Here is a 26,637-nt window from a genome sequence, read left to right as displayed (position 1 = left end):
TCCATTGTCGTCCAGTGGTTAGGATATCTGGCTTTCACCCAGGAGACCCGGGTTCAATTCCCGGCAATGGAAATTTTTATTTAATCTTTACGTTTTTAAGCTTAGCTATATCTATATCCAAATTACGTACAGTAAGGCTTTTCTAATTCTTTCTGCGTTCTTTTAGCTATATCCATTGACACCAGATGAAAAAGAAGTATGAAGCATGTCAACTCCCTCCTCCATAACCTATTTCAACTTGTTCTGAAAGCTTCACCGTTAGCTCGCTGCAACTTTCTCTCGCTCACCCCTCATTGACCTTCTTCCATCTCCACATCGCCCAGCTTTTTTTTGCTTCTACTCTTACACCAATCATATTGTAGACTACCAACTTCTTGAGAACCATTTGCACCATATATTTAACAAGAGATTTGTTCCCGAAAACTAACATGCCACTTTCTACACCAAATTCCTTTGAAGAAAACAAACAAGACTGCCCATATGAGACCGGTCGCTTGAGTGCTTGATAAATATAGCTGAAAATGTTTCTATAGCAGTGACATATCACTTGGTTGACCAATAGGATTAAACAGCGCTTCCAGTGATTGGATTCATTCCAAATATTCAAAAAACCCGAACAGCAATCAGGATATCAGTCGTGAGTCAAGCATATCCAATAGGTAGTAAGTTAAATATCCCGGAACATCATCATCGTAAAATGGATTGGTCAAGCATGCTTCTAAGGAAGCAAGACTATGAGAATATAGCACTAAAAGATAGCCCCAAAAGGAATCTCAAATGCATGAATTTAGCAACGCAAATTCTCATGAACAAACAAAATACGTGTATGCTCATTCTTTAAAACCTTCAAAAATAGGAATCATGATTTTATATCCCAAAAACAGTTTTCCTTTCTATGCAATCCATGTTTTGGGTTCTAAACTGAACACAAAGGCAGCAAAGAAACATAGAACAGGCAGTTTACAAAGATAAATAGGTGAGGTCTTCCTTTTCCATCCATAGCACCATGGAAATAGCAAGATACAAGGATCCCCAACTAGCCATTCGTTACTTGTTGTTAGCTGAATCATCAGCAGCATTATCATGTTTCATTGTATCATCAGTATCAAGTATCTTCCCATCTGTCGGCACCAAACATGGGATCCCATCCTTTATCTAACCAAACCACACACAAACCATAAGCTCCAAAACCCAACTACATACAGATAAGTTGTAAAAGGTTTTCGTTTAGTAAAAACAGTAGAATTGCAACTCCAATGGCAACTTCAGAGGTATAATATTATCATAATCTAATAGCAAATCATTAGGCAACCAATTCCCAAGGAAACTCAACAATTGGAAAGAAACAGCCTAATTAAAAAAAGGGGGAAATAGAAATGTAACTCACAGGAAAAGAGACACCAATAGAATCGCTGATAAGAGAAGGTGGTTCCTCGCAAACCCTATCCAATAAAAATACAAAAATCAGAAAACGGAAAACATCGTAAAGGAAAGGGAAACCAAAAGAGCGAGCACCTTAAAGCTTGTTTGGAGAGCGGACAAACGAGGATATCTGAAAGTGTCTTGTTAACTCCGGTTCCTGCTTCTTTTAGAAGCCATTTGGATAATCTCACCATTTTTTTTGTTCTTTTTCCCTTCAATCTGTTTAGGCTTTATCCCCATCTGCTACTGGCGATGGTACAATGTAACCCCAGCGCTGGCCCATGCACTAGTCCTTTTAGGCTTTTGCATAAATAAAATCCGCTACAAGTACTCTTCATTTTAAATTTTGTCTAATTTAATATTTAGAGTTAATTAGTAATGTTTTTAATTATTTTTATGTTGGATTTTTTTTAATTACTTTTTTTTCTAAAGAGTAGAAATAAGCAGGTGTCTAATTAACTATCAATCTTGAAAAACCAATCCCTTAATTATTATTATGCAGAATTTTCAACACTTCATTTAAAGGTATTTTAATCCATCATCGCTAGCGCATCTGCGACCCTATTCCCCTCACGATAAGCATGCACCACCTTTGCTTAAGTAAGGCCAAAATCGAGCGCCAAACCAGATATAATAGAGCAGCCTCAGAACCTTCCATAAGTAGCCACACAACCTCCAAGCTCTCTATTTCAAGAACAATGCGAAGTTCACCCTCCTCCCATGCACAGCGCAAACCCTCGCACAACTCCACTTCCGTTATAGAACAAATGCCAATGCTCCCCACAAGCCAGCGTCTATTGTAGTGTCTCGCACTACACCACCACAAGAAGCCAAGCCGCCATCGGTCCTAAGCACCCCATCAGTGTTCACCTTGCGGCGAGCCCTCCCACTTAATCAACCAACACACCCGATTGTTACTAGAAGCCACCTGGCTAGAGCAATCAATCATAGCCCGTCGAGCAATTAAATCTTGGAATGTTAAAATACTACCTATTCAAATTTATCTTCAGTTTATAAATAACGTTTTCCATTAAAATTTATTTTTAAATTACATAGATAAATAGAATAAATTTCTAAATTAGAAAAAAAAATGACAAATTTTAAATATCTAAAGGGAACAAATATTTGATGCATAACTAAACCCAAATAAAAGAGGTTAATTGCAAGTTAAGGTACATACAGGTCTCTGTATTATTAGGAGAAATAGTTAAACATAGGCATAATCGATCAATCCCATTGTAGTCAATTTTATGATCGTTCTTTCATCAAGACAATGAGCTTTATGGTCGTCCTTTCGTTAAAATATTACATATAAACAATTTTCAAAATAAAACATCAAACATAAATGATATTCAAAATATAACATAATATTGAAAATAATCATAATCACACTTTTATTTATCCAAGACGAAATCATCGTAAATACTAACATTTTGAAATACTGCATTTTAAAATATTTTCATTTTAAGCCTCCAAAATTTTAAATTTTTTATCCAAAAGCACCCTTAGATTGAATACTTGTTTCCCTAATATCTAAAGAAACAAGTTTAATAAACTAAATCCAAAACCACTATACAGCTAAAAATTAGTGTATAATACAACATGAGGTGAATGAATCTCCTCAAATAATTGGACTAATTTACATATCTATAGGTTCAAAAGCAAAGGGCGCCATATTCTTAGTACAGTTTTCATTTCACAGAGGCCACTAAGGAGGGTTACGCTCTATATATTAAACCTCCAAAAAAAACAAAAAAAAAAAAAGGGAAAAGCTTTGAATCCTATCCTGTCCTGTTACTCATGATTCCATAAATTGTGATGGTGGCGGGCTTGTTTTAGTCTTCTCTGACCCTGCATGATGATATGATATGATATGAATTTCACGTTTATAACATGAAGAAAACAGTACCACAAATATGAAATGCATCATTCTGGGGGAAAAAAGAGGAATTCAAAAGAAAAGCTACCCCACACGATCAGTAACTAAAACTATCCAATATGTTCTGATTTGATTGTCATTAGTTACCAATGAATATTTAGAAGAAAACTGAGATTTCAAACCAGATCACGAGGTTCTTGGCATATATTGGACATACCATTAAACCCACGTATCTCTACTTCTCGCCATTCTTGAACAAGGGCGCAACAGCAGCACATCAAATGTGAGAGGAAATCATCAATAAATCCACCCTGCCAAAAGGAGGGGAAAAAAAGTTGCATTTTAAGGAAACCCAATCGGAAGTAAGATAACCCTGAACAACTTAATTGTAGCCCTTATACCTAAGACAAGACAGTCTAAAACCATATGCCATTAGTTCATGTACTAAAAACAGCACCACATATGAGCAATGAGGACAAGGTAACAGCATCTATGCCATATTATTTCATGGCGCTAAAAATAGTAGAAACGTATGATTCAGGGTTTTATAATTTGCACAAGCAGATTACTCTTTCATTGGCAGAGAAAATACCGTGATGTTTAACGCCTTGCGAAGCTTCCTTCTAACACAGCATGTGTAGCAACAGCATGACAATATCAATGAATATGCCATCAATTCATTGCATGCTTCTGCAGAAGCTGAAGAAAGTTTCTATGTGAGCTTCAAAATAATACCAAAACCAAAACAGAATTCCAAAGGTGTTACAGTTTGTATGACATTTTTCATTAGCAAGACTAGAATGCAATTTCCTTTGCTAAGGAAAGATTATAATCACTTGTTCATACAGGCTGAGCAATATAGAAACACACATGCATATTTTAGTAAGAACACATAAAACAATATGATCAGGGTAAATTGAAAACAACACATCAAATTCTTGCACAAATGAAGATCATAAAAGTTGCCCAAGAAACTAAATCATAACAAGCTAGCGATTAAAATATGCTTCAGAAATACTTACACATGTGCCTGTTTGTTGCCACAGTAGCAATCTTTGAAAGCGTACCACAAGGACAGAAGAATGTCTTTATACCTGCAATGAAAAATGGTGGCTTAAGTGACAAGATAAAACATCAAATTCAGAAGGTAAGTTCTGCAAAAGAGATATATCCTATAAATCTTGCTAAAAATCATGTTCCTCGTCCCAAGCAAAAGAAACAAATATTCAAATTTAAAATAATTGTTCCTATCCCTTTCTTGGGGCTAAATAACCTCAAGTTGTAAGTTGCAACTTCTATCAAGTCAAATAGAATAGAAAGTAGACATTTCATACAATAACGGAGCAACAATGATGTAAGAAAGACGTACACAAATATGGTTCTGAGCAACAACCAAGCAAATCAGCATGCCATTCGTCATATCGATCCGAACCTCTATCAGAGAGCAGATCACGTCCTGATGAAACTGAAGATGTGTTTCTGAGCAAAAAGATAAGGCATAAAACTTTTAGAAATCATATTTAGCTCCAGGCACATGAAGTACATAAAGCATGGGTGCATATTCAAAAGCTTAAGGACTTAAAAAGACACCAAGACTGTAACTCAAATGCCAAATTCCATCTAAATGGTAGGTATCACGATGTTGGCATCCTAATACCACCAAGGTTTTAATTCCATTACAGTAATCAAGGTAAATTAGTTATTGTTTTGAATTAAATTGGCAGTTAGAGAAACTAACTGCACTTTCTTAATAATGTCTACATCAGCTTTCAACTCTTTTTAAGGCATAAGGCCAACGGAAGAAAATAGGGAGAGGTTGCACAGGATATTGCTGCATGAGAAGATGTTTATATAAAACTACAGTTAGTTGCATTTTGACAACACAAGACTTATATATGAAAGGAAAACTAACATTGAAGTTATGCGTGAACCAGGTTTCTTAGGAGAGATTTCATCATACGAATGACCTTTCTCACTATTGGCATCTGAGTAATTACGCTCTACTTTCTTCGACCTCTTATCTGGAACCGAAGTTGCAGCAGCAACTTCTGTTACCTCAAGCAAATGCTGGATTACTTCACACTGCTGGACATCATAACTAGATTGAGATCGTTGTAATTCCACTTGGAGCTTTTCGTTTTCCTTTCGAAGTGCTTCATTAAAACACAAATTTGGATATGAGCAAGAAAGAGTTTTTTTCAATATTATGGCATCGTTTGTTGACGGTTCTGGTTTCAGTATAACATCTTGCACCCTTCGGTCCTCTTCATCCAATGTGTATTCATGTTGATCTTTCTCTATAACTTCTAGTCTCTCCTGCAGGTTTGGGAGAACTGAAAAATTAGTAAAGCAGGCAAGCTGAATATGATTTGAAATTGGTGCAAACCACTAAACATTTTAGTCCCTTCAGTTATCCAATTGGTTTATTATTTTCCAATGAATTTGCTGGACACAAAGAAACATATTCAGATCTTCCAATAGAAAACATCTCTTCTCTGCATGCAACATTTTCTATAATTCAGTGCATTTTCCTGCCAATAAAGACTTGGTCTCTATCATCTTTTTGATGAAATTAGAGGCCTTATACAAACTATTTTGGCCAAGGGATTCATCAATAGAGAAGTTGATAGGCCTGAATAGTTTAGATTTTCATTAAATATAGGGACCTTTATTACCTAGAAAAGCATTAATAGGAAGGAAAATCGTATATGATTTACCCACACTTCCAAACAATTAAATATCAAAGGAATTGATAAGGACATACAACTGAAGCTATGAAGTTTGTTCCTTCCTTCTTTTGCCTTTCCACCTCTGTCAACTAGACAGGCTGAAAGATGTTCCCTTGTCTTTCTATTCACATTAGCCTTCCCTTCTCCACCACCCACCCCAACCCTCCCAAAGCTAATAAAAGAAAATATAAAGAACTAGAGAATAAATGTAACTTAGCTGGTCTTAAATGGTTGGCTAACATAATAAGGAATGAAAGATGATCCTTCATCTATAATGGCCAAGGAAAGGAACATAACCGAGGGAAGAAAGAAAAATCAACTGGTATGGGGAGATCCATACCAGTTTTAACAACCAAAATATATGACGAGCATTCCTAAGGCTAAGACAAGTACCAGTTCCAAATCCGAAACCGAATCCGAATATCATTTCAAAATTATTTTGGGAGTCATGCAAATAAGGAAAAACAAAATCTAGGTGGGAAATTATTCAAACAACAACTAGAATAATCAATACCCTGACTCGAGAATTATCCACCAGCGTGATAAGAGGAACAATCTTCAAATACTGGTCGATTTCATTCTGGGCCTTCCTAAACTGATACACGATGTTCCATCCCATGGCCAGGAGATACAGATAGCTCCTATCCTGACAGCTATTGACCAAAATGTAAGCCCTCCTTAATGCATCCTCAAGTTGCTCCAATGGCTCACGCGTCTCCGGATACCTCTTAAGCTCCGAGATCTTAAGCTGCTCCAGCAAGTTACCGATCAACTTGAGATGCTGTGCGAATTGCCTGCAATTCTTCTTGTGCATTCGGGCCGTGCTTGCAGCTTTACCTATCATAGCTATTAACCGCACTGCATCAAACCCAGCGAGCTGGGCTACATTTGCAACTTCTCCAAAATGTTCCCACACAGATGCCATCCTTTCCTCTCAATCAAATCTAAAACCTGATTCTAACATAAATTTCCATGGTATTATATCTTTGGGGAGCCAATATCGAAGTTAACGAACAAACAAAAACAAATAAGCCAGAAAGGTGAGAATTGAGAAATCTTCGGTGGTTTTTACCTCTTCTAAGCTACAAGCTTCAACAAAAGAAATCAGTAAGAGCCTCGGTTCTTCGGTTAGGCCTCTCTAACTGCATTGCGTAACAAAAGTCAGAGCTGATTTCTCTAAAAACATCGACGAAGCGTCACCTCAAACTTGAGAAGGAATATAATCTGCGGTTACAAGCTGGATCAAAGGTTCCGTCCCAGGATCTGTAAGACAATTGCATAATCACTTCAGATCTTCCATTATTCAGAGCTAAGAACTGCACAGTATCCGTTTCAACTGCTTAAGGATTAAAAAAAATAAATAGATAAATCAGTAAAATACCATAATCTATAAGAGTATCCTTCACGCTTTCTTCGCTCACCTTTTATCGAGTCAAACAAAAAGCAAGGCGATTCAATTCTTCGAGCTGGAAAAAAGAGAAGCGCCAAAAAAAATGAAAATGCAACTTTCTTTTTTGGACTTTAAAAAATGCAATTTATTACTATACAGAAATGAATCGGCGGATGAGCTCTTTCATGAACCGTAATCAAGGCCAAAAGTTAAAATACATTGAGAAGAAAAAAATCAATGAACTGAAAAGTAATTGGAGAGAATTGAAGAAATAAATGAATGGCAGTCACCTGCTTCTCTCTCTCACCGGCAGTTTTCTCTTATTTCTATGCTTTTTCTTTGTTTTTGTTTTATATCTTCAAGGGAAAAAATAAGGCGTAGGAGTTTAGGAGAAGAGGTGCATTAAATTGAGGGATTAACGGCGAGAGCTCGTTCTGTCTTCCAGAGTGTGCAGTGCATACCTGAATAAGAACGAGTTGGCAGCGGTAATGTTTTTAGAAGTGGATGGGGTTTTGGGTAATCATAAAATAATTTTATAAATAATTACTGTTATTTTAATTAAGGAGAATGGATGTTAATACATAATGTGAGTGGACGACTATAAACAGTTTGATGTCCGTCGTAAATAGACAAATGTCACTCACCTCAGCGCCAGCGGACATCAAAACATAGGTCGAGCTTTTGAATCTCCTCAACAAATGTCCCCTTGACAGTCTCATTAAACAATAGTAGAATGTTTATGGACTACACAAATATAAAATTCTTTTTAGACATATAAATCTACTAAACCCAATTTTTAAACTCAAATTTTGTATCAATATACTCAAAAAGTTATCAATATTTTTCTCTTTTAATATTTTTTATATAATGACTTATTTATTCCTTCAACTTTACAAAAAATCATTTTAATCCTCCATTTAATTTTTCACTTCTTTTACCCTTGAGCTTGCATTATTTTTAAACCACTCCAAAATAAATGAAAAAGTAATTGTGTGTTAACTTTGCTGGCGTGGATTAATTTTTAAAAATTAAAAATACTTTTGTATTTTTATTTTTAATAGTTTTAATAAATTTTAGTTTTTCTTAAATTTTAAAAATTAATTAATTACTAATCTGAGATCCATTTTGAAGCGATTTGAAATAACACAAGTTTAAAGGTTAGAAAAAACCAAGAATTTAAATAAAACTAAAAAAATTAAATAGCTAAATAAATTATTGTAACTATCTTTTGGTTTTATCCTTACAAACATAGGGAGGGCTCAAACCGTGATTGTTAACACTTTTACCGCTCCAACTGTGGTTATACTGATTTAAAAAAATAACCTGAATTTAATGATAGTAATATATGTTATTTTTAATAGTAATATGTAGTAGAAAAATGTAAAATTGGTTTTACCATTAAAAGACTATTTATTCACATTTACGTGTTTTTAAATTCAGTAATGATTTTAATGTAAGTTGATGAGTGGTGGTAAAGCATGATTGAAAGATTTCTTGGTAAAGAGAGGTAGGACATAAGATAGCCATGCATCAACTTCGAGGGGTACCCTTTGCTTGCTTACATTATAAGCCTGCTTTTATCAATTCCAAACTTGATAACAACCATCTTAATTATTAATTACTAAAAGGTTTACAGTTTAGTAACATAAATCAAGGCTTGATTTAAGCACAGGTTACTGATGGCAAAAAAAAAAAAAAGAAACTTATATAATTTACCCTGGTTTGTTTTTTTAGATCGGGTTTTTACATGAATTTTTTATTAAGATTTTGATATTGGGTTGGGATGAGTTTGGGTGAAATTCTATCTCACTGTGATATATATTTTTTTATTTTTTTAATATTATTATAATTTATACACGTATTATAAATTTAAGATATTTTTACATATTCTGTTATAAAATTTCACAATATATATTTTATTTAATTTTGTAAAAAAATTATATCATAAAAATTAATTAAAATTTCAAGGTGGGACAAGGCAATATCAGGTGGGTTGTTTCGGAGTTGGGGAAGATTTTTGGATATAAAGAAATAAAAGTAAGGTCGAAGCTAGAGCAAACAAAAATTTATCTTGTCTTATCTCGTTGTCATCCCTAAAACAAATAAAATTACATTTTTAAAGGTGATTGGTTTGGATAATTGCAAATATGTAATTTTGTGAACAAAATATCATTTTTGGTTAAAATCTTTTCTTTGAGATAGTAATGTTGTAATCAATAGTCGCAAATTTTAGTAACATAGTAATTTCGATACCAATTATTCTTAAATGATATTATATTACTTTGATAATGACATTTTAGTCCCAATTTTAATATACTGATTCATTTTACTTAAATCAACATTATACTTTGATATATTGCTTCAACTAACATTCCAATGAATAAATTAAACTTTTGTGCATAAATGAAAAGGCTGATTACTAAAATATAAAAAATTGTGGTTGCCTAAAGTGAGTGGTAACGGGTAAAATGATGAAAAGACTAGGTGGTGTTTGAAGATTGCAAAGGCTTTTCTTTAAAGATGAACCGTCTAGTTTTGAAGAATATAGGTCATTGGTATTTGATTAAAGAATTGGCTTTCCCATCAGAGGTGACGTGATCAAATTACCTGCCAAGTTTGTTCATGTGTCATTTAGTTTGCACGTCAATTGTGAGTGTTTTCCGACTGCTATTACCCTAACATTATACATACATGTGTTTATAGCGGTATAAATGTGGATAATCTAAGAAACTTCACTGTCAGTTAGCATGTAATGTGGATTTACTCCAAATACCAACAAAAGACCAAGACCAGAAATTGCTAATCATATAAGACAATTTGCATTTCCTCCTCTTCTTTTTGTACAAGTTGTAAATTACAAAAAGAAAAACACAAATAAAACAGAGATACATGTTTCTTTATTGCCACGGGGTGGGATTCCACCTAAAAACAATACCCAAATTGAAACAAGTAGAAAAAGTTAAACCCTTTAGTATTATACTTATTTATATGGTTCTAGGGTATACATTGTTGTGGTTAATTGATGCTGTCCATGTGGTTTAGTGGGGAGGTGCAGTAATCCAACTAGATGTGATAGTGAAGTAATGGAATCTGCATGTATATTCTTTTTGTTATATAAAGGGTAGCTATGGAGTTAAAAAAAAAGGTAAGCTTGGGAAATGAGTTGGGTCACTAGAAAACAAATGATCCCTAGGCTTTAAGGTTGTAAAACGGACCGAGGGGGCTCCAAAACCAATATCAAGTTCACCAACTTGGAATTGCATTAATTTTACAGGTTGTGGCAACTACGATGCCCATTACCTAAATCTTTTTGATATTTTAAGTTATTTATTATATTTCGAAATATAATATATTCCTTAAATTAATTTATAACTTTAATTTTTTATATGTATTACTGTAAATATATATAATTTAATAAAAAAAACTTATAAACTCAAATTAATAAACGAAAATGCACCAACATTGATGCGTATCATAATGGATATGTATTAATAAATACAAATCGAAGGTATATTTAATGTGGTTAAATTATTAATAAGTTTATATTTTGGTCATTTAATTTCAAAAAGTTTAAAAAAATAAATGAATTATTCGAAAGTTTTCATTCAAGTCATTAGGTTGTTAAAATCATTGTTGTATGGCCTTCTTAATTTGCACCGTTTACACCAATTGAAAACTCTCATTTTCTTTCTCTTCTATAATTCAATTTTTTTTTTATGAAATATTTTTGAACATCACAAATCTGTGGACAAAAATCCTAACAACTTTTTTTTCGATCTTCAACACTGATTATTAGATTGACTTAGATCTAATGTATGCTTTTCCACTTGCTAATGGGTAACAATCCATCGTACTGATCGTTGAATTATTGCTTGGAGCTCACTAGCCGAACTTAAAAAAAAAAAGAAACTAATAGTCTAGTGATTTAAATAAAAACTTTCAAATAATTCAATGACTTAAATCAAAACTTTTGAATAGTTCAATAACTTAAATGAATATTTTTAAATGATCCAATAACCATCTTGCGACTTTTTGAATTAAGTGGCTAAAATATAAATTTATTAATAATTTAATGATATTGAGTGTTGTTTACCCTATAAACAAATAGCATGTTTACTGATATTGTAGGAACAATGTTCCTAAAAATGCCAAAAGGAGATTTTATATGGGATTAAAAAAATAAAGGCTTAAGGGTGTAAAAAATCCTTAAACTTAAAAAAAAAAAAAAGCAATTAAGCCTGTTTCTTTTTTTTTTCTTCACTCAATTGAGTACTTGAACTTTCAAAATGTATCAAAAAGGCCCTCAAACTTCTTCAAAAAAAGCAATTAAGCTCATACTTTTTTTCACTCGATTGGGTACTTGAACTTTCAAAATGCATCAAAAAGACCCTAAAAATGTTTAAAAAAGCAATTAAGCCCCTGCTATTATTAAAAATTAGGAGAAGATAAAAAAATTATAAATTTTAGAAAAATTATTGAATTTTAATAAAAAATTTAAAATTTATTAAAATTAGAAAAAATTATAAAAATCATAAAAATTAACGACCCTAGTTTTTTCAATTAAAGTCATAATGTGTGACAACACAACAGTGACATATATGAAAAAATAATAAAAATTAAAAGTCAATAAAAGTTATAGAAAAATTTTAAAATGTTTCTTTTGGTGTGATAATTTTATAATTTTTTACCAAATTTATATTTATTTACATTTTGTATAATTTTCTTACAACTTTATAAAATTTTACAATTTTTATACTTTTCCTAATTTTAATATTTTTATTAAAATTTAATAATATTTATAGCTTTTATTGATTTTAATTTTTATAATTTTTTCCAATTTTAATAAAAGCAGGGCTTAATTACTTTTTTGAAAAATTTTGAAGGTTTTTTATGCATTTTGAAAGTTTAAGTATCCAATTGAGTGTAAAAAATAGTGACTTAATTACGTTTTCTTTTTAAAGATTTGAAAGCTTTTTTTTATGTATTGTAAAAATTCAAACACCCAAATGAATATAAAAAAACAATAACTTAATTATTATTTTTAAAAATTTGAAAAAAATTTACACCATTAAGCTAAAAATAAACATAAGACCAAGAAGTTAAAAGGTAGTAGCAATGTTGCACATTTCATAGGTGCCGGTGTCGTCAAAACCCCGTTTAAGTGGCGGTCCTTTTGGAGTAGTTGCCCATCAACATAGCTGTCCATCCATCGCACACTTGTCGCTATTCTCTCAACCCATTAATTCAGGGGGAATGCTTACTTGATAATATAAAGGAATTCTTTTAAGCCACTTTTCCCATTACTTGTATAAAAATGCAATAAAAAAGGATATTTCATCATTGTAATATGTAAATGTGCTCTTACTCTTGAGTATTAATATTTCAGGTATGGACAAAATTTAAGATTTAGTTTTTGCATTTAAAAAATCTAGAAATTAAATCTTTCAATTGTTTTAATTTTAAATTTTCAGTTTAATAATTAAAATTTATCAAAATTAAGTATAAATATGTTAAGTTGATAAATATTAATAAAATTATCAATGACGATAATAATTACATTAATATTTTTAAATTAAAAAATAGAAGGATTAAATTTTTAATTTTAAAGTACAAAATTAAATCTCAAAATTTATAGAAGTACATGAACTAATAACATATTTAGCCTTTTAAGTATCTAATTCAATACAAGGTAAAGTAGTATATATCCTCTTACCTACATTTAGAAAATAATATTTAATAAGTTTGAAGATTATATCACTAACATTTGCTATATATGTATGTTAGTTTTTTGATCTTACGATGTGCGAGGTAGTTATATGTATTAATTAAAATATATTATAATTTTTAATAGAGGTTGAACTAAATAAATAAAAACTAAAAGCAATGGCTCCACAAGACTATGTAGGACTGAAATTGAAATTATCTCATTTTATAAAAATAACATGAATCAAACTGAAAATTGTGCTGGACGATGGTTTTAACATAATTTTAAAATTATTTTCATTTATTTATTTATTTCATTTGCTTTGACATAAATTTATTCCATTTGTTTTAATGGTTTTAATTACTTAAATAGTGGTGACACATGTTAGAATGAGAACTTATCATAAACTAAAACTTATCTTAATTACTTCAATATCTTATCATGAATGTTTGTATATGTGTATATATATATATATATATAAGATGATAGATTATTTTATGGACATTTCTCATCACATTATTTATGACGCCTTTTTAATTATTTAATAATATTTTAGTAATTTTTCTCATATTATTGTCACATAATTTTGGTAATTTTTTATCCTGAATCCCAAACCCGAACTCGAACATTGTAGCATGAACCTCGAACCTTAGATTCTAAACCCTAAATTATGTATCAATGACATGGTTCAGAATTTGAGATTCGAATTCAGGGTTTAAGGTAAAAAAATTACCAAAATTATGTATCAGTGACATGAAAGAAATTGTTGAAATATCATTAAATAGTTGTAAAGAAACCATGGGTAATGTGGTGAAAAGAGTTTATAAAATAATTTCACTATAAAAGATGCTTAAACTCGAGCTCAGTAATTAGTGGAAATAGATTGTTAGATTGAAAATTATTTCAAATTCAGGCAGACCCATTATCTTTTGAAGAATGTAGAGAACTACACAATACAATCTTTTTGGTTTAGTCTGTATAATTTTCCTTTTCCTAAAAAAGAATTTATGGGGTCAGGGTTCTGATACTCTCCAATACTTTTTCTTCTATTATTTTCTGATACGCTAATTATTACCATTTAAATGTGCAATGATTAAATAATAATAATGGACGGAAGGTAGTCTGGATAAGAAACCAGGGTGATCAACCCAATTTTTGTGAAGATAAGAAACAAGGGGGGTAGGTTTTGGGCCTTTGGTTTTCTAAGTTACACTACAAAAGGTAGATGGAGATTTTGTTGCAGCTCATATGAAAGTAGTAGTACTATAAACGACTTCAATTTTGAGTGGACTTCCGCTATTCCTGCGTTTCCTAATTTCTTTCCGCTTGCTTTTTGTACTTTTTTTTTCTTACTAAATTTAGGGTGAGTTTGAATGAGCGGTGAGGTGCATTTAGTCTATTTTTTGTTTTATGCTATAATATAGTTACAGTATCTAATCTTTCCACCACCGCTATTTTTATACTAACCGTAGATAAATATACCGCCCATCTAAACCCACGCTTAAATTTTGTTAAATAATTTAATCTCTAGAAAATGACTAAAATCTTTATGTATAAACATCTTATATTTAGAATACAGATTTGTATTTAAAAATAACATATATTATAATAAAATATATTGTTTGAAACTAATTAATAATAACACATGGAATATGTATAATATTAAAATACAAAAAATAGATTAAATTGTAAGTAAAACGAAATTGAAACACATTAATACATCAAAATTAACAACATTATTAATAAGAAATCCTACCACACGCAGTATACGTGTGGAAACAATAAAATTAGAACACAAATGTGTGTTTAAAAATAACATAAAATAAATAATGAAACATATGGTTTGAAATTAATCAATACTAGCACATGAAATATGTACAATATTATTTTTTTAAAATTATTAAATTATTTATCATTGTGTTGTCATCAATCTTGAATTAATGTCGAGTTAAATTGTGACATCAACTCAATCAAATACATTATTAATATCATTATTGATGGAAGTAATAAAGTGTGAATAATAAAATTAAAATGTATAAAAGTGTTAAAATAAAACTTTAGTTGAGTAATAAATTAAATGTTTTTATTAATGCAATTGGTTCAACTTCAAATCCCACAATATGCATATTTTTATTTGTTTTTTTAATAAAAGATTAAAATACCCTCGAATAATATAACTTATTTTAATTACGAAATGACATTTTCGTAATTTACATAACTCAATTAGAAACTTAAATAATAGTATAGATAACACGACATTCCTTAAAAATATCACGTAATGAATTTTTTTTAAAAACATTGTATACAAAATCTATAATACCACTCCGGTTTTGTAAATTGTATACAAAATCTTAAAATTTTATAAAGAATTATAAAATTTAGAAAAAAATTGGGCAATCATTTATTTAGATTGATCCTAGATATTATTATTTCATATCTTTTCAATTCAAAAATAATAACATTTTCAAAATCAAATTTTCAATTTTTAAATTATTTTTAATTATGATGTTTGTCTAAATTCATTCTAAACATGCATTTTGGCATATAGCGATGATGATTCTTTGTTGGATCTTTTTAGCACCAGACTTGAGTTGAATCTGGAGATGGACAAGGAAGAACTGTATTGGGAATAGAGAGCTCGAGTTAATTGGCTACAGTTGGCGGATCGGAATGCAGGGTTCTTCCATTGGTCGGCCACCCAGAGAAAGCAAACAATTAGAGTTGGGTGTTTAATTCAGGAGGATGGTCGAGTGGTTTCGGATAGGGAGGCTATGCTTGACGTGGCGACTATTTACTTTGATGATTTGTTCTCTTCACAGGGACAGGATGATTCCCACCGTATCTTGGAGGGGGTTGCTTCTTGTATTATAGATTATATGAATGTTGCACTTTTGGCCCAATTCACGATGGCCGATATCCTTTCTACTCTAAAATCCATGGCCCCGATGAAGGCTTCTAGACTAGATGGACTTCCTGCTTTGTTTTATCAGAAATTTTGGCACATTGTTGGACCCTTTGTTAGTGATTATTGTCTTGGTGTTTTAAATGAGGGCATGCTTATTGCGGTAATTAATAATACTCACCTTGTTTTGATTCCGAAAGTTTCGCCCTATTAGTCTTTGTGTTGTCTTATACAAGATCATTTCGAATGCCCAGGTTAATAGGTTTCAATTAGTGCTCCATTTGTGTGTGGATAAGGTTCAAAGTTCGTTTGTTCCTGAGAGGTTGATTACAAATAATATTATTTTGGCCTATCAGATATTCGATGTGTTTCGACGCAAGCAGTGGAGTAGGAAAGGGCATTTTGCCTTAAAGTTGGATATAAGCAAGGACTACGATAGAGTGGAGTGGGTCTTTCTTGAGCAGATGATGTTGCGAATAAGATTTTCAGACCGTTGGGTTAGTCTTTTTCTCCATTGTGTTCGATCTGTCTCCTACTCAGTAACCATGAATGGGGAGGTCAGTCGTCCATTCTCACCGGGTCGAGGTCATTGACAGGGTGACCCACTTAGTCCGTGTCTTTTCCTTATATATTGTGAAGGTTGTCTTTCCTTTTGCGACAAACACTCTATAATAATCTGATTCGTGGGGCTCGTGTTAACCATGGAGGCCCATCTATTTTACACCTGCTATTCGCCAATGACTGTTACTTTTTGAGGAGGCTATGATTGAAGGTGTTTTGGTGTTAAAACAAATCCTTTTCGATTATGAGTGCTCACCGGGGCAGTGTGTTAATTTTGACAAGTATGTTACTTATTTTAGTTCAAATGTTGATAACACTATTGCCACCTCTATCTCGGATTGCTTAGGAGTCCGCATCTCTACCGAGCCTGAGAGATATTTTGGATTGCTAAATATGGTTGGGCATACGAAGAATCAAACTTTTCAATGTTTGAAGGATTGCATGCATTCCCAAATAGAGAATTGGTGTGTTCTTCCGTTGTTGATGCAATCTCGTACTTGTTGGTTGATTTGAGTTGCTTGTATTCTTGATTGTAAAATTAAGTAGTATCTGGTCTAGTTTGTCAAAGGGTTGAATTTGGACAAAGATAGGTTTAACAAGGGATTAATTGGTTGTTTAACAAAGGGACGGATAAAGGATAGGCTTAAAAGCTGAAGAATGAACCAATATTAAAAATGGAATATTGACCCGATTCTTATAATGTTCCTAAGGCGGAAATGGCTGATAGATTGTACTGTGACCCACTATCTATTGGAGATAGGAACCAAACGGTATAATTGGAACGCCAAAGTCGTTAGAGTGATAAGTTCACAAAGAGAATCAGATTGACACCACTAAACTAGCTAGATAGTCAGTTTGAGTCAGAAAATAATAAAGAGAGTTGAACAACTCGCAAATAGATTAAAATTCATCAAAGGTTCAAAAAGTCTCAAATACAATATTTGAGCTTAGTATTTATAGCTCTACAAAGTCCAGCCGAATGACTATTGAGCTATCCCACATGACTTTTGAAGACTCCCATACATAGGTGACGCCAACAGCCATGTTATTTGCACTCCCCAAACAGCTAAAACGTGTAGCCTTTAATTTGAGTTGATGGTTCAAGTAGATGATTGGTTTTGGATTGTGTGAACATGGTTAATGCCTTCTTGGGAAGTCAACTGTATAGTCTCCATTTTAATGTTGCATAGGGCGCACGAACAACTCTTAATGTGTGAAAACTCAAAATTGGATGGTCACTTGGTGTGAACATAGCATTTAGCTGATTGGACTAATGTGAAAGCACTTGTTTCCATTGAATTCCATAAAAAGTTGCTTGGAAGAGATCAACTAGTAGCTCCCCCATACATGTACGTCCAAATGGATGTTTCCCCCTTTAATGTCATCCATTGAACACCCTACAAGACACATTAAACATAGCTTAAACATAATTTAATTTGTCTGAACTAAAGACATGTATTAAAGATGTTTAAACTAGGACATATTTAAAATATATATTTAAGATGTCCTAAACTATGACATAATTAAAAACCCTTATTAAAGATGTTCAGATTATGATATAATTAAAACTCATATTAATGATGTTTAAATTATGACATAATTAAATACTTAAACTAATTTAACTAAATAATTAGAATCGAATTAACTCTTTATTCTAGCAAATAAATTCACAAGCTGAAGAAAGCTAAAGTTGTGCTTGAAGTAAGTTGCATAGCATGCATGGAGTACATGCCCATGATTGATCAATGAACCCCACAACGACTTCACCCCAAATTCATTCAATAAGGCCCGCAATAGCTTTCTTGAACCTCTTAGCTCGAGCACGAGTAATCGGCCTCGTTGGTAGCTCCATTTGTCCTTCGGCAGCCTTAGTTGGGTCCTATACCATGATCGCATCATCCGCTCCCCCTTCGAAGCAATTTGTCCCCAAATCGTCGCCTACATCATAAGGAGATAGGTTAGATACATTAAAACTTGCACTTACATTGTACTCACCTGGGAGATTGAGTTTGTATGAATTATCATTGATAATTTCCAATACTTGAAAAGGACCATCGCCCATTGGTAGCAATTTAGACCTTCGTTAGGCTGGAAACCTTTCTTTTCTCATATGCATCCAAACTTAATCTCCGGGTTCAAAGATTACACGTTTCCCTTATTGGCTTTGTGCGCATATTGTTTGGATCTCTCTTCTATATTCTTCCTCACCTTTTGGTGTAATTACTTCACGTACTCAGCCTTCCATTTAACATCTACATACACAAGTTGTTCATTAGGTAAATGAATCAAATCAAATGGTGTTAAAGGATTAAAACCATAAACAATTTCAAAGGGAGAATACTTAGTTGCCGAATGAATAGATTGGTTATAGGCAAACTCAATGTGTGGCAAGCACTCTTTCCATGTTTTGAGATTCTTCTTTATAATGGCCCTCAACAATATTGACAAGACTCAGTTCACCACTTCCATTTGTCCGTCCGTTTGCTGGTGGTACGTCGTAGAAAATAATAGTTTTGTGCTAAGCTTTCCCCACAATATTCTCCAAAGTGGTTGAGGAACTTCGCATATCGGTCGGACACTATAGCCCTTGGAACTCTATGCAAACGCACGACTTCTCTGAAAAATAAATTTGCAACATGTAAAGTATCGTCAGTTTTATTACAAGCAATAAAATATGCCATTTTATAAAATTGGTCAACTACTACAAATATCGAGTCTTTTCTACTTTTAGTTCTAGGAATACCTAAAATAAAATCTATTGAAATATCAACCCAAGGCCCTCGAGAATGGGCAATGGCGTGTACAATCCATGATGTTTGATTCTCGATTTTTCCTTTTTACAAGCTATGCATCGATTGCACACTTTCTCCACGTCACGTTTCATCATTGGCCAAAAGAAATGCTTGTGAAGCATGGCCAATGTCTTTGTGACTCTAAAATATCCTATGAGGCCTCCGTTATGCACCTCGTTCACCAACACATCCCAAACAGATCCTTGAGGAATGCAAAACTTACCTTCTCGAAAAAGGTAATCATTATGTCTATAAAACTTCTCAAAGGTTCCGTGTTTACAGGCCTTATACAATTTAGCAAAATCAAAATCATTTTCATAAAGTTCTTTCAAATACGTAAAACCAAGTAGTTTCGAATCTAAATGGTTAAAAAGGGCATACCTCCTCGACAACGCATCTGCTACGACATTTTCTTTACCTTTTTTATATGTGATTACATACGAAAATGATTCAAGGAACTCCACCCACTTGGTGTGTCTTTTGTTTACCTTGTTTTGGCCATTGAGGTATTTCAATGCCTCGTGATCAGTATGAATAACAAATTCATTGGACCACAAGTAATGTTGCCACATTTCTAATGCCCAGATCAACGCATACATTTTCTTATCGTAGGTTGGGTAATTGAGGGTGGCACCATTCAGCTTCTCACTAAAATAAGCTATGGGACACCCATTTTGAGTCAGCAAAGCTCTAATTCCTATACCTGAGGTGTCACACTCAATCTCGAACGTTTTATTAAAATCAGGCAAAGAAAGTAAATGAGCGCTTGTCAAATAATTTTTAATTAAATTAAAAGACTTGTCTTGTTCCTCACTCTAATGAAAAGTATAATTTTTCTTAATGATACCCGTCAATGGAGCAGCCAAAGTGCTGAAATTTAGAACAAATTGTCTATAGAAGCTCGTCAAGCCATGGAAACTTCTTACTTGGCTTATGCTCGTAGATCATGGCTATTCTCGAATTGCCTTTACTTTATCTTGATCAACTTTGAGTCCTTCCGAGCTAACCACGAATCCTAGGAAAACAACCTGGTTATTACAAAATGAACATTTCTTAAAGTGCATACAAGGTTTCCTTACGCAATACTTCTAAGACAGATTTCAAATGAAGCAAATGGTCTTTTATAGACTTACTATAGATTAATATGTCATCAAAATAAACTATGCAAAATTTACCACTGAAAGTACGTAGCACATAATTCATCAAACGCATAAAAGTGCTCGGTGCGTTAGTTAAGCCGAAAGGCATAACCAACCACTCGTACAAATCGTGCTTTGTCTTAAATATTATTTTCTACTCATCTCCTTCTCGCATTTAGATCTGGTGATAACCACATTTGAGATCTATTTTGGAGAAGAGTTGGGCTCCACTTAGTTCATCCAACAACATGTCATCAAGGTGTGAAATTGGGTGCCTATACTTGATTGTGATCTTGTTGATTGCTCGACAGTCCACGTACATACACCAAGTTCTATCCTTTTTGGGCACCAAGAGCATGGGCACAGTGCATGAACTTAAGCTCTCTCGAATGTACCCCTTCTCCATCAACTCAACTACTTGCATTTGAAGTTCCTTAGAGCCTTTGAATTTTCTTAGTTTCTTCAGGGTTACTTCAATAGGCTAAACGATATGGAATTGTAGTTCCAGATATGAAGTCAATTTGATACTCGATCCATTGAATAGGTTGTAATCCACTAAAGGTGTCTTCCAGAAATACATCTTTAAAATCCTGCAACAAGAACACAATCGAAGAAGGAAGTTTGACATATAAATCATTAGTATTAAAGAAATTTTCCTTGTACATAAGTAATAGCATCGACTGTTTCAACAACAAAGACTTTCGAATCTCTCGCTCTTTTACACACAGTCATTAGAGTGATAAGTTCACAAAGAGAATCAGATTGACACCACTAAACTAGCTAGATAGTCAATTTGAGTCATAAAATAATAAAGAGAGTTGAACAACTCGCAAATAGATTAAAATTCATCAAAGGTTCAAAAAGTCTCAAATACAATATTTGAGCTTAGTATTTATAGCTCTACAAATTCCAGCCGAATGGACTAGTTTAATTCAGCTTAACTGAGCTGAATAACCATTGAGCTATCCCACATGACTTTTAAAGACTCCCATACATAGGTGATGCCAACAGCCATGTTATTTGCACTCCCCAAACAGCTAAAACGTGTAGCCTTTAATTTGAGCTGATGGTTTAAGTAGATGATCGATTTTGGATGGTGTGAACATGGTTAATACCTTATTGTGAAGTCGAATGTGTAGTCTCCATTTTAATGTTACATAGGGCACATAAACAACTCTCAAGGTGTGAAAACTCAAAATTGGAGGTCACTTGGTGTGAACATAGCATTTAGCTGATTGGACTAATGTGAAAGCATTTGTGTCCATTGCATTCCACGAAAGGTTGCTTGGAAGAAATCAACCAGCAGCTCCCCCATGCATACACGTCCAAATGCATGTTTCCCCATTTAATGTCGTCCATTGAACACCCTACAAGACACATTAAACATAGCTTAAACATGATTTAATTTGTCTGAACTAAAGACGTGTTAAAGATGTCTAAACTAGGACATATTTAAAATATATATTTAAGATGTCCTAAATTATGACATAATTAAAAACCCTTATTAAAGATGTTCAGATTATGACATAATTAAAACTTATATTAATGATGTTCAAATTATGACATAATTAAAGACTTAAATTAATTTAACTAAATAATTAGAACTGAATTAACTCTTTATTCCAAAAAATAAATTCACAAGCTGAATAAAGCTAAAGTTGTGCTTGAATTAAGTTGCATTGCACGCATGGAGTGCATGCCTATCATTGATCAATAAACCCCGCAATGACTTTATCCCAAATTCGATCAATAAGGCTCGCAACAACTTCCTTGAACCTTTTAGCTCAAGCATGAGTAACCGGCCCCGTTGGTAGCTCCATTGGTTCTTCGGCAGCTTTAGTTGGGTCTTGGACCATGATCGCATCAGTTGTCTCAAGATGGGAAGTAAATGTTTATTAAAAGTGTTTTACATGCTATTCCTACATTTATTATGTCGTGTTTTCTGTGACCAACAGTTTTTTGTGTTGATTGAGAGAAAATTATTAAACGATTTTTGTGGAAGCTATAAGGTGGTCGGGGAGGTATGCACTGGTCCAATTGGAAATCTTTATGTGCTCTGAAGTTTGAGGGTGGTTTGGGTTTCCGTGATTTGGCAATGTTCAACATTGCTTTGTTGGCTAAGCAAGGTTGACATTTGATTAATAACTCAAGTTCATTGTTAGCGCGTGCCCTTAAAGCTAAGTATTACCTACATTGTGATTTCATGATTATAGGTTTGAGAACTTACCCTTCTTACCTATGGAGGAGTATCTGGTCTGCAAAGGGGTTGTTCAATATGCGGCTTTATTATCGTGTGGGTATAAGGTCGAATATATGTGTCTAGGATGATGCTTGGATCCTAGGTTTACCTAACAGACGTTTGCAAAACACTAGTGTTATGTCTCTAAATTTACTTGTTTTAGAATTCTTTAACCCTCATTCGAGACAATAGGAAGAAAACCGACTCACCAGAGTTCTGAGCTATACCCTGGCTAATCGTGTGCTTTGTATTTCTTTTTCTCGAATGGCCCATGATGACTTCTTGGTGTAGGGTGCTGAGCTTTCGAGTGAATTCTCTGTTCGTAGTTGTTACAGACTCCTTATTTTTTCGGGTTACACGACGATTCCAAACTCTTATAGACTTTTCTATACTACTTTATGGAAGTTGAAACTACTAGAATAGTTAAATTACAGTTTGAAGAGTTTTTCACAACTACATTCCTAGCTACTATACTCCATATCACAAATGTTTGCGAGCCTCTGTTTTGTGTCCACGGTGCCTTATTTCTGATGAGACTTTGGAACATATCTTCCGAGATTACCAGTCAACTTCTGCTATTTGGGGGTCCCTGCACATCACATGGCCAAGTAAAACACCGAATGCATCTCTACAAGATTTGCTACTATCCATTTTTATAGTATATACTAGTGATATAATCCGGAAAGTAATGTGTGGGTTATGGTTTATTTGACATGCGAGAAATAGAAGGGTTCATAATAATGATGTTGTTCAAATGCATGTTGTGGTGCGTAGAGTTTAGGCTTACCTTTTAAAATTGGATGTGATAAATCAGCAGTTACCTGATCGCTTGATCGGTGTTGAGCGATAGCGACCTTCGGATCCTCCTTTTGTAAAGGTAAATTTTGACGTAGCTTATAGTGGGTCTGGTCTTTTTCCTGTACATGTATTGTCATTAGAGATCACACAGGTATGGTGTTGCGTTCTCAATCAGTACGCAGTGCGCACGTACCTTTGCCTTTCTCTGCCGAGACACTGGCTTGTTATCATGTAGTCCACTTGGCTCTGGATTTAGGATTTCAGTCGGTCATTTTTTAAGGTGATTCTTTAACGGTGATCTGCAAACTCCTCTCTCCTCGACCTGATATGTCTATTCTAGGTCCTTACATCAGGGACATTATTGCCATGGTAGCGCACATTTGTGGATGTCACTTTCTGCATGTCCTTCGCATTGCAAATCAGGTGGCTTATCGGTTGGCATTAGTTGGTCTCTAGGATGGTGGTTTTGTTTCCAGGGTAGGCGCGGTGCCTCTATTTATTTCAACGGTGGTGAACCATGACAAGGGTGTTCTCGGGTCAGTTTGTCGAGGTAATTGATGAGTTCTTGTCGTGACCTAGACCGAGGGGATCTGGAAGGTGGGGGGAGCTCAAGGGTTTTCATGGTTTCTGTATGACTGGCTTGAGATTTTGGATCTCTCTACTAGAACTCAAGCTTCAGATTCAGTGGTTGCTCGCTCATTGGTTTTTATAGCTGTTTCTCTAGCTTTCCACGGTTGCTGGTTCATCTTTTTTATCTCGTCATTGGTGGCATCCCTTCAGCTTTGGTTTTCTCTAGAGGGTTCGAATGACAACTTGTTTAGGTTCCAAATTTTGATCTTGTTTTGCTTTCAGAGTTGTTTATTCTGAGCTTGTTTTATTAGGGCTTTCGTTTTTTTTTTGGTTCTGTTTGTTTTGGAATGGTTGCTGTTATGTTTTGTTTTATCTATCAAGCCCAGTTTCTTTTCAAAAAATTTCAAAAAATAGTTTTAAAAATATCAATTCTATATTTTTAATGGTTTTTTAATTTTTAAATATATTTTATCTTTTTTTATAAAGTTCCTATAATTTTTATAATATTTTATATATTGTTATATTTATTTATAATTTCTATATTTTATGTATTTTTTATTTTTAGATTTAAAAATATATATTTAAAATCTAGTCGTTGACATAACATTTTAAGAGAAGAATATGAATATCACACCAATGCGTTAAAAAAGTGTAAAGAAATCCAAATTCGAAAATTAAAATGAAAAACAATTAAAAATGACTAAATTTAGAGAGTAGATACTTCTTTAGGGCCATTTACCAATAAAAGCTTAATTTTTTTATAAATTTACTGAAATGGGCCCGGTATTTTATTATTTACCAGAATGGACCATTTTTCGGTAAATCGCGTCCACGTCGTCGGTAGAATGTCGGGGGCGTGCGGAAATCGTGTACGTCGGTAGCGCTTTTGACGTGGCAACAAATCGCGTCCTCGAGGGCGATTTGTTGCCACGTCGACAAAGCGCGACGACGTGGCATTTCTGACTTGTAAGTTTTTGGATTTTAGGGTTTAGGGTTTTAGGGTTTTTAGGATTTTTAAGGTTTTGGAGAAAAAAGTAAACAGATAAGTCGCGCCCACATGTACGCGCTTCTTTATGGAAACATCTGCCCTTGAATCTACAAATGTTGAGCATGCATTCACTGAAATACTAACTCAAATACATCATGTGATCAGTCGAAAAGCACTCGAATGAGGGAATGATCAAACAACATTGCCCAAGTTACAAACCATCAATGTCGGCTCTCGGGATGATGTTTCAGCTGTGAAGAAAGACGACTGCTGTTCTACATAATTATTAGATGATTCCGAGTGTCCAAATTTGCTTCCTCATTAAGCACAAGCTTTCCTCGCCGTGATCTTTCTCGAGATCTTTCTTTGAAGACGAAGAAATCACAGCATTCCAGGGATTTTCTTATAGTTTGTTCAACAGATCTGGTTTTAGCATTTTAAATGATTTTCATTAGTTGTGGAGAATAAATTTTAAATTAGCTATCATAATGTTTTGTATTTTCAAAGAAGTAGTTTATGTAATATAACAAATAAATAGGGATAATTTAGGTATTATAAATAATTTAAATAATTTAGTGCAACTATATACATGAAATTTCATTAGATGGGTAAGTCGCGCCACGTCGGTAGCGCTTTCTTTGAAATGGCAACAAATCGCTTCATGATTTCTGGCACGTCCCCGACATCGCTACGACGGACGCGATTTGCCGGAAAAGACCCATTCCGGTTAAAAATAAAATACCGGGCCCATTTCGATAATTAAAAAAAAAAGACCTTTTTTTAATAAATTGCCCACTTCTTTAAACCTTTATAAAATTAATGGTTTCACATCAAGCGACTGATAAGAAGGCTGCCACATTTATTCATATACACTAGCATTTGGCATTTTAATAGGAAAGGGATAAATGTTTATCCATTATTCAACCATTGAATTCATGTTTCAAGTTTCCTATTTTTACATTTCAAGTTTCCTACTTAATTTTATTGTAAAATATTTTTATTTAAAATGGAAGTTTAATTGTTAATCAGATAAAATTTTTATTTTTGAATTTAATATAAAAATTTTAACGATTGAATAATATTTTAAATTCAAAAATAGAAGAGTTTAATTTTAAACATAAAATAGAGAAATTAAATTTTAAATATATAAAAGCACATGGATTTAACATATTAATTTCCATGAAATTCATAAAGACTTTAATTATAATTGAATTCATAATATTAACTCAATCAAGTATTTAAATATGAAAAAAACCTCTAATTTAAAATTTAAAATAGTAATTATAAAAAAATGAAAACGCCAATTAAATCGCTAGAATTAAGTAATTAAACGGGATCTTTGCCCTCCCATTGAATGCCTTGACTTAAGACATAAAGTCACTATCTTTAGCCAATATTAAGTAGCCACGTGTATGTAGTCAGTATCTACCCGCATCTCGTTTTCTTCAGTTTTTATTGATTTTCCTCCATATTTCCAAAAAAATAAAATATAAACTGTTGATTGAAAATTTTGGCGGGCAAATA

At 33.2% G+C, this 26,637-nt stretch overlaps 3 protein-coding genes and 1 non-coding gene across 8 annotated transcripts; 2 read left to right on the top strand and 2 right to left on the bottom strand.

The window, feature by feature from the left end:
* Positions 1-72, top strand: TRNAE-UUC (transfer RNA glutamic acid (anticodon UUC)). The gene has a single exon. It is a non-coding gene; the product is annotated as a tRNA-Glu (tRNA).
* A 734-nt stretch (positions 73-806) lies between these two features.
* On the bottom strand, positions 807-1,717 carry LOC105803682 (uncharacterized). 2 transcript variants are annotated; one of them, XM_012636042.2, is made up of 3 exons: positions 1,516-1,704; positions 1,388-1,442; positions 807-1,155 (listed from the first exon to the last, which is right to left on the bottom strand). In XM_012636042.2, exons 1-3 carry the CDS (start codon positions 1,614-1,616, stop codon positions 1,048-1,050), a joined length of 264 nt encoding a protein of 87 aa, XP_012491496.1. In that variant the 5' UTR covers positions 1,617-1,704; the 3' UTR covers positions 807-1,047. The 2 variants fall into 2 exon arrangements, with proteins under 2 accessions (XP_012491496.1, XP_052479308.1); XM_052623348.1 differs by having other exon boundaries at positions 1,047-1,195; positions 1,516-1,717.
* Positions 1,718-2,968: 1,251 nt separating this feature from the next.
* Positions 2,969-7,921, bottom strand: LOC105803681 (protein MID1-COMPLEMENTING ACTIVITY 1). Of its 4 annotated transcripts, none has more exons than XM_012636034.2 (10): positions 7,711-7,921; positions 7,412-7,496; positions 7,103-7,293; positions 6,545-6,987; positions 5,214-5,617; positions 4,671-4,780; positions 4,324-4,395; positions 3,894-4,000; positions 3,519-3,612; positions 2,969-3,273 (listed from the first exon to the last, which is right to left on the bottom strand). In XM_012636034.2, exons 4-10 carry the CDS (start codon positions 6,953-6,955, stop codon positions 3,221-3,223), a joined length of 1,251 nt encoding a protein of 416 aa, XP_012491488.1. In that variant the 5' UTR covers positions 6,956-6,987; positions 7,103-7,293; positions 7,412-7,496; positions 7,711-7,921; the 3' UTR covers positions 2,969-3,220. The 4 variants fall into 4 exon arrangements, with proteins under 4 accessions (XP_012491488.1, XP_012491490.1, XP_052480477.1 ...); XM_012636036.2 differs by having other exon boundaries at positions 6,545-6,981; XM_052624517.1 differs by having other exon boundaries at positions 7,103-7,346; positions 7,452-7,496.
* A 7,974-nt stretch (positions 7,922-15,895) lies between these two features.
* LOC105801029 (uncharacterized) lies at positions 15,896-16,619 on the top strand. The gene is made up of 2 exons (XM_012632375.1): positions 15,896-16,189; positions 16,281-16,619. The coding sequence occupies exons 1-2, from the start codon at positions 15,896-15,898 to the stop codon at positions 16,617-16,619; spliced, it is 633 nt and encodes a 210-aa protein (XP_012487829.1).
* Positions 16,620-26,637: the final 10,018 nt, after the last annotated feature.

Source organism: Gossypium raimondii, chromosome 11, assembly GCF_025698545.1.
Source record: "Gossypium raimondii isolate GPD5lz chromosome 11, ASM2569854v1, whole genome shotgun sequence".
In the NCBI taxonomy this organism is placed as follows: domain Eukaryota; kingdom Viridiplantae; phylum Streptophyta; class Magnoliopsida; order Malvales; family Malvaceae; genus Gossypium; species Gossypium raimondii.
Note: the sequence above shows the minus strand (reverse complement) of the source record. Positions and strands in the feature narration are given on the sequence as shown.

Bases quoted from the DNA above. Each gene is read 5' to 3' on its own strand.
- LOC105801029 (XM_012632375.1), top strand. From the start codon at position 15,896: ATGCTTGACGTGGCGACTATTTACTTTGATGATTTGTTCTCTTCACAG. The intron at 16,190-16,280 runs GTAATTAATAAT...TCGAATGCCCAG, and splicing joins ATGAGGGCATGCTTATTGCG to GTTAATAGGTTTCAATTAGT.
- LOC105803682 (XM_012636042.2), bottom strand. From the start codon at position 1,616: ATGGTGAGATTATCCAAATGGCTTCTAAAAGAAGCAGGAACCGGAGTT. The intron at 1,443-1,515 runs GTGCTCGCTCTT...TTTATTGGATAG, and splicing joins CTCTCCAAACAAGCTTTAAG to GGTTTGCGAGGAACCACCTT. The intron at 1,156-1,387 runs GTGAGTTACATT...TGGTTTGGTTAG, and splicing joins CTATTGGTGTCTCTTTTCCT to ATAAAGGATGGGATCCCATG.
- LOC105803681 (XM_012636034.2), bottom strand. From the start codon at position 6,955: ATGGCATCTGTGTGGGAACATTTTGGAGAAGTTGCAAATGTAGCCCAG. The intron at 5,618-6,544 runs GTATTGATTATT...CCAAACCTGCAG, and splicing joins TGGATAATTCTCGAGTCAGG to GAGAGACTAGAAGTTATAGA. The intron at 4,001-4,323 runs GTAAGTATTTCT...AACTTTCTTCAG, and splicing joins GGCAACAAACAGGCACATGT to CTTCTGCAGAAGCATGCAAT.